Source organism: Hevea brasiliensis, unplaced genomic scaffold (genome assembly GCF_030052815.1).
Source record: "Hevea brasiliensis isolate MT/VB/25A 57/8 unplaced genomic scaffold, ASM3005281v1 Scaf219, whole genome shotgun sequence".
Taxonomy (NCBI): domain Eukaryota; kingdom Viridiplantae; phylum Streptophyta; class Magnoliopsida; order Malpighiales; family Euphorbiaceae; genus Hevea; species Hevea brasiliensis.
Genome location: NW_026614717.1, coordinates 1 through 10,947, shown reverse-complemented (window position 1 = coordinate 10,947; position 10,947 = coordinate 1). Strand labels below are relative to the sequence as shown.

General features: G+C 36.4%; 1 protein-coding gene across 2 annotated transcripts; it reads right to left on the bottom strand.

Moving 5' to 3' along the window:
* Positions 1–2,890: 2,890 nt before the first annotated feature.
* Positions 2,891–6,057, bottom strand: LOC110638790 (pentatricopeptide repeat-containing protein DOT4, chloroplastic). 2 transcript variants are annotated; one of them, XM_021789471.2, is made up of 2 exons: positions 4,349–6,057; positions 2,891–4,147 (listed from the first exon to the last, which is right to left on the bottom strand). In XM_021789471.2, exons 1-2 carry the CDS (start codon positions 5,796–5,798, stop codon positions 3,798–3,800), a joined length of 1,800 nt encoding a protein of 599 aa, XP_021645163.2. In that variant the 5' UTR covers positions 5,799–6,057; the 3' UTR covers positions 2,891–3,797. The 2 variants fall into 2 exon arrangements, with proteins under 2 accessions (XP_021645163.2, XP_021645162.2); XM_021789470.2 differs by having other exon boundaries at positions 2,891–6,057.
* Between the last annotated feature and the right edge of the window lie 4,890 nt (positions 6,058–10,947).

Genomic DNA, 10,947 nt, shown 5'->3' with positions numbered 1-10,947 from the left:
ATACAGTTTGTGATTAGTGTGTATATTGTGCATATTTAGTTAGTATCTTTAGTCACACTTGACTCCTTAAGAAAATGCTTATGAATATTTTATTGAAATTATTAAGGGGGAGTTATTTGTGATTAATTGTTGATATAAGCACATACATAGGGGGAGTTATTCTCACATACACATTCATACACATACTCACACTTACTTACGTTTACATGGTGATTTAATTGAGTTTTGTCATCATCAAAAAGGGGGAGATTGTTGACCCCACAAGCTCAAAGGAGCATAGATTTTGATGATACCAAAACTCAACTAGAATCAAACTAACATTGTTTTTAAGTGTTGTGTATCTCAAAGAAAAAGGACAAAAGGATTTCATGATGGATTCGTGCTTATGAAGAAAGGATGACATTCTAAGGATAACACAAGACGAAGCAAAAGAGATAAAAGAAGAAAAGGTTACCTTCCAAGGCTGTATTGGAAATCAGAATTGAAGGTACATATAGTATTAGAGTTAGTTTTATTTCTTCGGATTACTTGTGAAAAGAATTGAGGAGTAAAAGTCAATGATCCTTATTTTCAATCCCTCAAATGATTTTTCTTTGAAACATCATGATTATTGGCCTAAAAAATGTTTAACTATGATTTGGTGTAAAGTGTTATAGTTTTGAAAGTTATGCAGAAAAAGTTTTCCTGGTATGCTAACTGGTTTGCTACTTATTTTAGTATGCTAACTGGTTTGCTATTTTCTCAAGTACGCTAACTGTTTCAACTCTGCACAACATCGCAGAAAACGACAAAATAACGGCTATTTTCTTGAAATTCGTATCTGTAACGTTCAAATGAGTTCTGCAACGGTAAAAAACGTTCCAAAGCTATAAATACACCTTCCTTTGGCCATTTTGCACTTAATGAAAGTCCCTCTACTGTTCAAAATCTTTAAAGCTTTCATTCAAAGTGCTCAAAGTGATTTATTGCTCATCATTGGCTTATTTACTCAACTCTTCTTTATAGATTCTGTTGTAATTGAGTGAGAGTGAGTTTTTAAACACATTATTATCATTTGTGAGAGGTTATTCAAGCACCTATTGAAGCTTGGTTGTGATAAGTGTTTGGGATAACACTTGGTAGAAGTGTGAAGCTACTTGTAAAAGCTTTGTTGAGAAGATTTGTAAAGGGCTTTGTCTCTTGCCTTGAAAAGAGAAGAATAGTGGAGTGAAGACTCAAAGTGGGATCTTTGAGAGAGTGGATGTAGGCTAGTTAAAGCCGAACCACTATAAAAATTCCAGTGTTCATTTTCTCAACCCTTGCTCTTTACATTTTTGCAATTTAGCTTTATGATTGATATACTTTTGCTGATATGAAAATTGATATCATTTCTCGTTGATCTTGCTTCCATGCGAGAAAAAGCAGTTCATCGCTAAATCGCTTTTCTTCTTGATTTGTTGATATCTGATATAGTCTGCTGGTTATCTGTTGTGCTGTCAGATAGGATATTTGGTATACTGCTCTGGTTGCTGTATTGAAAACATATTCAGATTACTGATATATTTACTGAATGCTTATATAGTCTGTTATATCAGTATACTGATTGCATATAGCTTAACCTTGAGTCAACTTGTCAATAGATCTATATTGTTCATTTCTCACATTAGTTAATTTAGTTGAACCTAGCTGCAATTTTCAAAGGTTTTGAGCAAGAACCGAAAATTGTTTTTAAAGTCCAATTCACCCCCCTCTTGGACATAATTTGGGACATCACATTCCTAGATGCATACAAGTTTAAGATGATTGCGAGTACACAAAAATTTCTATTTATTGAAGTTTTGCAATTTCTCTAATGAAGTTGACAGGGGCATTTATTATTGGATTAAAAGTTTTATTGCAGGATCTCATTGAGCAGGCAGAAACTATAGGCATTCTTTTTTCTGTTGTGGTTATTTTCTTGGCAGTATTCTTAAGAATACTTTTTAGTGGCAAAAAACCAGTGCTATGTCATTTGCACCAGAAAAGCAGGCACAACTTGAGAGTGTCGTTATGTCTGATTTATATCATAGAAATTTTTGTGCTCTTTGTAATTTGCAGGTTAATACCACTGAAACAAGGACTGATACGTCTGAGACCTCAAACAATCAAGGAAGCAATGGAGAGAAGGGAGATGAAAATGAGAAGGAAGATACTTCTGCTCCTCCCCGTAGGAGGTCTACCAGAGGGGAGACTTGAACTGGGCAGAAAAATAACTCCTGGTCATTTCTACAAATTTTGAACAGTTAGGAACTTCTGTGACCGGATTCTTATGGACAGTCTTTTCGTATGAACTTTCATCTTTTTCACTCGTCTAATATTTCATGAATATACACGAGCTGACTCTGGGTTGATAGCCTACCCATGCTTAGGCATTGTTTAGTTAAAATATTGGACTTTCTCGATGTGACTTAACTGGGCTCGGTAAGTAAGTAGTAACTTAACTGGGCAAGGCATGTAAGTTCCTTCATAAAGAGTGAAGTAGCTTAACTTATCCAGAAGTCAAGGATTATCGCCAACAAAACAAAATAAATTTTAGCAATTCCTTGAAACTTGAAGTTTCTGAACTAAGTTACCCCAATCAAGCAAAGTGGTATGTTTTGCTCTATATTTTAATTTAACTTTAGGTTTATTTATTTATTTATTTCTGATTATTGTTATAACTGTAAAACTTGATGTAGCCATGTTGGCAATGGGGCTTCTTGTGGTTGAACCTCCACGATATGTTCCTTTTACCCAACATCTTCAGAAGTCGAGTAGCCTTGTGGATTCATTTTCTTAACCTCACCTCTGTTCGAGGAAATCTTATCATGTCATTTGTAAATTAAGTTAGTAAAATTATTTTATATTAATAAAATTATAGATAAATGGGCAATTTACTATTAATTATGCTTGAATTGTGAATAATGTAGTCCATATATACATGGTAGACTCTTACATGATACCCTCGATAAGGCTAATCGATATTTTTGGGAATAGATTCCTGTTGTTCAGAACTAAGAAAATGCAGTCCAGACCATAAAATATGATGGTAGGTTTCTGGTAAAGTGACACGGTTCTACAGTAGTCGAAACTTCAAATATGCTAGTTCTTGTTTCCTGCTCGAATTCCTTCAGCCTCGCTCATTAAAAGTTCAACGCTAAGGTGCCGGCGTTACATATTAGACAATTCCGCTTCACCGAACCACTCTCACCAAGCGATAAAAAGGCCATGCAAATAATTTTCCTCGATCGGTGAATGTGTTACTACACATTGTCGGGGCAGGAGCTCGAGGTGTTTCCACCTACCATCATCGAGTTTTTGGCTTTGAAGCTCTGTAAGATCAGGCAATCATCCATACCCCTTTTAAGTGGGATGGAAGGGCCCCAGCTCCCTGAGCGAACGTGTTGACACGTAGCACCAGCTAGATTTGACCATAAGCACAATTTGTGGCCTAAATTGAGCGAAGGAAGAAAACCTGGGAATATCATCCGGCAGTATACTGGCGACGGTATTCCTCACCTCAGATATTCTCACTTTTTCTTGCAGCGGCTACAAAGTAGAGACCGGATGAGCAACCTGCTAGGCAACCATATTTTTACAGGAAAAAAAATTTTCACATGATTAAACGTTAATCTTGGAAATCCATGCAAAAATCCTGAATTCCTGATCCATTTCAGATTGGCTTGTCCACAATTCTGGAGGTTTCTTTCCATACATTGCCTTCAACGTCCAATGTTAGTGAAATATAATGATTCATCACAGCAATATACCATAAGACAAATCAAGATATCAAAATTCAATCACCAATAATCCTTACACGAACAAGTTCCATCCTTAAAATGATGGAAGCAATTTGAGTCCTTTATTATGATTTCTCGCTCTACTATCTTAGAAATAAGCTTTGCAGAATCATGGCAGCGGCGACACACATGATGATTTTTGGTAACACGAACTGTTGCCCCTGCCTGTGTACTGATAAGCCCAAAACCAAGTGCCAACATTTCACTATGTCCAATTTGAATGCACTCCCGCTCTTCTTCTGCATCCTTGAGGCTTAAAAAAGTAGGTCCATGTGTTTCAACTTCAATGTTCTTCATTAAACGCTGTAACTCCTCGTATATTCTCTCCGCTCTTGGGTGGGATACGTCTCCTGTCCCAAATGTGTGAACTTTATTGTGGAATTCTATCCAGCTATAAACTTTCTTAGGCTTCAAACCTGTGTCTTTAATTCTTCCTTCTAATTTACTAACCATTTCCCATTGTGCATTAGCAGTATACCAATTGGACAGTAACACATAGTTTTCTGCATTAAGAGGTTCCAATTCACAAAGTTGCTCAATGATCTGCTTACCTATTTCTGCTTGCTGGTGGATCTGGCACCCATCTAGCATTGCTCTTAGTACCTCTCCATGCCCTCCAATCCGATGCTCTTCAATAAAGGCTCTTGCCTCATCAAAAAGCGCAGCACGAGCTAAAAGAGCAACCATCAAGGCATAGTGTGTGGAATTCGGATCCTTAATACAATTGAAATAAAGTTTTCCCTCCTCAACCATGCATGCGGTAGTACAACAACGCAGGACAGCTTGATGTGTAAATTGATCAATCTCTATGCATGAGTCTTCCAGCCTGTGGAACAATTCTACTCCAACCTCACCTTGTCCATGTAAGCTAAAGCCTAGTATCATCACAGTCCATGAAATAACATCCCTCTTCTTCATCCGGGCAAAAACATTTGAAGCACACTCTATGAATCCTGATTTAATATACATGTCCATAAGAGCATTTTGGACTTTATGATTAAGCTGAATGCCGTTTCTTAGCAAGTAAGCATGAATCTCTTTCCCATGCTTATAAGCTGCCGGTCTTGCACAAGCAGGGAGAACACTACAAATAGATAGGGAATCCGGTTTTATTCCAACTGCATTCATCCACCTAAACAATTTGAGAGCTTCATTAAATCCTCCATTCTTCACATACCCATTTATAATTTCCGTCCATGAAATGATATCTTTGGTTGGCATTCCATCAAAAGTTGCCCGAGCGTCCTCAATATTGTCGCAATCAATATACATTTTCAAAAGAGAATTGGCCACCAAAATATCAAACTCCAGTCCACATTTCCTTGCTATCTCATGAACATTTCTTCCTTGTTGCACAGATTTCAATTTAGCACAGGCACCAACAACTGTTGCTAACGCTACTGGATCAACTTGATACGCATTGGAGTCCATCATTTGATGAAACATATCAATAGCCAAATCCGGCTTATTTTGAGATAAGTAGAACTTGGCTAACATGGTCCAAGAAACAGAATTCTTGGTAGGAGATTTATCAAACAGCCATTTTGCAGCGTCAGTGCTATCAAGATCCCCATACATTTGAATTAAAGAAGTAATGACATATTGATCGGAGGAGAAGCCAAGCTTGAGAGCCTGGCAATGAACTTGTTTGCCGAGACAAAGGTTGCTGCAAAGGCGAGAAGCAGTTAAAACACGAGGGAAAGTGCGCTTGTCAAGACGAGCACCTTGGAGAAGCATGTGAAGATAAATAGAAAGTGCGCCGATAGGATCTCTACTGATCAAATGGGAGTGGATAAGATTGTTCCAAGCAAAGGTATCGGAGAGAGGTATTTCATCGAGCACTTGATGGGTGAGGGAGAATCCCCCAGATTCGATCCTCCAACTCGCCGGCCTAAGGTAGATTTGGTGAAAAGGGAGATGCTTGGAATGAATTGGAATTGGTGAAGCATGAGATTTAAAGAAAGTGTGGATCCGTGTTGATGAAATGAAGTGAACATCCATCCTCCGCTCAAAAAATATTGTGATGGTTGATCTTTATGCAGATTTTTTTTTTGTCTGATCTTTATGAAGATGACGACTATGAAATTGCCAATTATGAAATCTGAAGCTAATAGCTAAAGTGAGAAAATTACTTCTGCTTTGATGAAGAGACAGCTACGAGCTGTCGGGGAGTTCCGTTGGAAATAGGTTTCTCAGATGAGAAGCAGGCACGAGTTGAGTCTAGAAAATTAGGGAGCTGGCCGTAGACGTGGCCAGGGACCAGATCGATTTAAATAGGATTAAAATCAGTTAATATTATGATTGATTTAAATTGTTAATTTACCTTAAAATAACGTATTCTCATTTATAATTTATTTATTTATTTTAAAATTATCTTTTAATTTAATAAAAGAGTATATTATTTTAATAATTTTTAAAAATATTAATAATATATTATTTTAATAATTATAACACTTAATTATATATTTTTTATTATTAAAATAAATTAAATTTATTTTAATCTTTTTTATTAAATATTTAAATTATTTAAAAAATCAAATTTAAACAATTTTTTAAAATAATTATTTATTTATTTTTAAATTAAAACATAAATTAAAAAATATTTTAAATAAAAATTTAAAAATAAATAATCAAGGTAAACACTATTTTATTATTAGCCTCCTATTTTATATCAAATACTTATATTATATGAAATAATCAATTTACTGAGTAATATCTCCAATTTATGGGTTCTTTAACATTTTCTGCGAAGCCCGACCTTAACTCTTGCATTATTATTTGTAGGGTTTTTATAGTTTCATTCATTGAAATTGATTTTTTTAAAAAAGTTTTTTTTATTGTTTTTCACGTTTGAATACTTTTTTTAAAAAAAATTTTACTTAAACCATTAAATTTAATAATAAAAACATTTATTAAAATTAATAAAAAATTAAAATAACTCTCACTCTCTTTCCCTCTCTGTATAATTGTTCGCTTTCCCCTCCTCCCCACTGTAAACGTTTTGCTCTCTTTTTCTCTTTCTACGACAATATTCTCTCCTCGCCTTTAAAAAACAAAAAACTTTGATTTTAGAAGAAAAATAGCTTAATATGTCTATGATGATATTTTCGGTCAATCACACCCAACCCAATCAAAGATTTGGAAGTAATGCTACCGGTAGTCTTCGTAGTCTTAACCCTGTTGACACGTAGACCTGCAATAAAAAAGAAAGATAAGGTAGATGGTCTTCTAGTAGGTCACTTTAACGCTTAAATCAAAGATCTTAATTTTTCAATGAGAGATTAGAAAATTCTATAGTAACAGAGAATTGTAGAGATAGTAAGCTTACTTGTTTCTTCTCTTTTGATTGGTATTTTTAAGTTTTTTTGGGAAATAGTCGTTGTTTTATTTACAACAGTGATCTTGGCTAAATCTCCAAGGTGATTTCCGTAAAATTCGCTCTTTACTGGCCGTATGCGTGATTATTGCTCGGTTCGTAAAATTTTGTCTCTAGTAATTACTGCAATTGTTTGTTCAGTATGGCTTTTGTTTGCCATTTTGGGCGAACAAAACTTTTGTTTGGTCTTTGTCTTTGCTCGTTTCTTTTGATCCACGCCTCCATTCAACTTTCTTTTTTGCCATGTTGGAAGTATTTCTATCTTTGACTTTCCATGCTGGTCATAACTTTGACTATTTAACTTTGACTTTTTAGGCAGGTAGTATTATTAGTCCCCCCTTCTGGTCTTGTATACATTTATGTTTAATCTGTTTGTTCACCCAGCCATAGTGTGATATGACTGCTCGCATGACTTCTTCGGTTATTGCATTTGTAACTTTTGGGGACAGCTGTCAGGTGTTCATTGGATGGTCATTTTGTTGTGAGTTGGCATTATTTAAAATTTCTTTAGTAAGCGAGAAGGCGACAAGTGACAGTTTATTTATCAGAGTAATTAATTGCCTCTTTACTTTAAACCTAGTTCTTCTCTTTCTTTTCCTTTTATGTTTTTCATTTGGTTTTTTCTCTTCTCTGAAATCAACGACGATGCTTTCTTCTTTGTCTTTGATTTCCTTTTAGCTACTCTGTTGAAGGTATTTTTTACATTGCCATTTGTATTTTTCTTATTTTCTTTTTGTTTCCATCGAGAAAATGAGTGATTTGAGCAATACTCCTCGGTCACTTGTAGTTGTCTATAGTCAGAATTTGAGTACCCATGAACTATTTTTCAATGAGAATCTAGCAGAAGTGGTGGAGTTTCTTAAGATTATAGCTCAAAATGTTGCTAGTTCCATTCCGAATGTTGAAGCAGGTTCGTCAGAAGGAAACATGCCTAAGGGGGTTTCTGAGACTTTGTCTTCTCTCACTAGGTTGGATCTTCTATAATTTTTCAAAACCTATGGGATATCTATCGAATGATATCGTCTCTCACTCATCAGAGCAAGCAGGCAAGCTAATAGCACATTTCTATGTCTTGTGCGGATAGCGATATATGAAGAGTAGTTGATGTCAGGCCTGCGCTTGCCATTAGAACCTTTGGATGTGGAATTTTTGAAGTATTACTAAGTGTCTATATCTTAAATGCATCCTAATTCTTGGAGGCTACTTTCTAGATTTCAAGCTTTGTGCCAAACGAAAAGGTTGCACACCTCAGCCCATATCTTTTTCGCTTTTTTTTAGCCCAACATTCTGGAAGATGAGGAATATTGGCATTTTCATGCTCGGAAGGGATGAGATTATTTGTCGGGCTTCCATCTTCATTGAAAAATTGGAAAGATAAATTCTTTTTTGTAGAGGATACAGCTGATGAGCAATGGGGTGGTATTTGGATGTCTTGGAATTGTCTGGTAGACAAAAGGTCTAGTAAATTGAGATTGGACGCCGAAGAAAAGGCAGTAGTAAGGGAAATAAAAGCCATTGTTTGAAATGATAAGATATCAATAAAAGTTTTGCTAGAAGCTGAATCCAGATGGTGGGAGTCGACTTATGTGATTGAGGATCATGTGGTGGCCGAGCATTATAATCACTTACCTCTTGAGGGCAAAAACTTATACTTCTTCTCTTAGTTTATTTTTACTTACTGAAATTCTTTTCTTTTTACAGATATGGGGAGCCGGGCAAAAAATATTGAGCTACTAAGTTAGAAGAAAAAGAAGGCTGCTCATTCGGTCGATGATGCTTCCTTGTCAGATCCTAAGCGAGTAAGGGTTGACCCACCTCCTTCCCTGGTTTCAAGTGTTCCTGCTCTGTAGACCCAAGCTTCCCAACTAGAGATTGAAAGGACTGAAGCTATACCTCCCCCTCCTCCACCATGCAAACAATTGGTCGAACAAGCTTTGGCTAGTGAATTTGTGGTGGATAATTTCAAATTGGCTAACTAGTTTGCCAAGAAGTATACACTTTCGCTTGACTGGGCATAGCTGGAGGGGGAGCATGATAACGACCTGGCCCTCCACTAGGTGTCTCTTCTGATGGAACAACTGGACTGTACTCAAATTCTGCAGGAAAAGAATTAAGCTTTGCGTGGCCAAGTTGGTTCACAGGAGACTGAGCTTAATTTATTTGTTGATGCTACATCTGCTTCTAAGAAAAGAGCCAAAGATTTGGAGGGCAAGCTATAACAAATGAAGGATAAATTCGCTGCTCTTTAAGATGAATTAGCTACTGCTCGAGAGGGTCACTCGTCTATGCAAGAAAACTTAACCAAGAAAATTGAAGTTCTGGAGGGAGAGCTAGCTGTGACCGATGACCAGATTACTAAGATTTATGTGAAATCACAGAACGACATGGTTGTTAAGTTGCAGAAGCATTATCCGGAGATGATTTCTCCTGGGCAGAGGAACTTGGAGGGGGGGGGGGGGGAAGGAGAGAAAGATGAGGAGGGCGGGCAAAGGGGCGAAGGTGATAATATAGGCCCCTTGACCTAAAAACTTTGGTAATGACTTTGTAGAAAACTTATATTATAAATGAATGAAATTACTTTTTTTCATTCTTTTGTATGTTGAATTCTTATGGCTCAGACCCTATGGCCGAGTTGATTTTATAGACATAAGGTAATTGCTAAATTACTAGATTATATAGCAATCATCTTAAACCATTCGAATAAAAAAGGTAATTTAATTTTGGAAAAATAATTGCATTTTACCTTGATTTTAGTTGAGTTGCTCGTCAACATGTTTTTTTGAAAAATGCCATTTGTTTGGCGACCGAGCTAAACGTATTTGGGTTTGTAGATATCTTCGATTTGATATAGCCTGGCGGAATGCCTCTGAGGATAGGCTAATCATCCCCTAGATTATTTTAGCCTGGCAAACTATTGTCATGGATAGGCTAAGCACCCTTAGATTATTTTAGCTTGGGGGACTATCACCGTGGATGGGCTAAGCAACCTTAGATTATTTTAGCTTGGTGGACCATCACCGTGGATGGGCTAAGCACCCTTTAGATTATTTTAGTTTGGCAAACTATCACCGTGGATGGACTAAGCACTCTTAGATTATTTTAGCTTGGCAGACTATTGTCGTAGATGGGCTAACCAACCTTTAGATTATTTTAGCCTAGTGGACTATCATTGTGTATGAGCTAAGCACCCTTTAGATTATTTTAGCTTGGCAGACTATTACCGTGGATGGGCTAAGTATCCTTAGATAGATCTTTGAAGATAGATCTTTGAAGAAGTAAATAATTTTTTTTATTAATAATATTTTTGAAGATTACACATATTCCAAGTTCGGGGTATTATTCTTCCACTGGTCTCTGCTAACATGTAAGCTCCTCGTTAGATAACTTTTGAAATTACATAAAGTCCGATACAATTGCATTCTAATTTTCTAACTTTTGCTAATCCTCCTATGATGTCGTCTCGTTTAAGAACTTAGTCTCCTGCCATGAATGCTCAGTTCTTAACTTCTTGTTATGCATGTTCATCATTTTTTGTCTATACTGTGCCATCCAGATGAAGGTATTTCTCTAAGCTCATCTGTTGTGTCAAGGTTTAGTCGTAGTTCATCTTCTTGCGAAGCTTCTTTGGGGTGTTCTGTTTTAATCGATGGAATGTTGACTTCTGCTGGTATTGCTGCTTCTGATCCATATGCAAGTGAGAATGGTGTTTCTCCTATTGCCATTCTTGGTGTGGTTTAGTAGGCCTATAGGATGTTTGGTATATGGTTGGGCTAT

What these genes read in the sequence shown, in the direction of transcription:
- LOC110638790 (XM_021789470.2), bottom strand. Translation starts at nt 5,798, where the DNA reads ATGGATGTTCACTTCATTTCATCAACACGGATCCACACTTTCTTTAAA.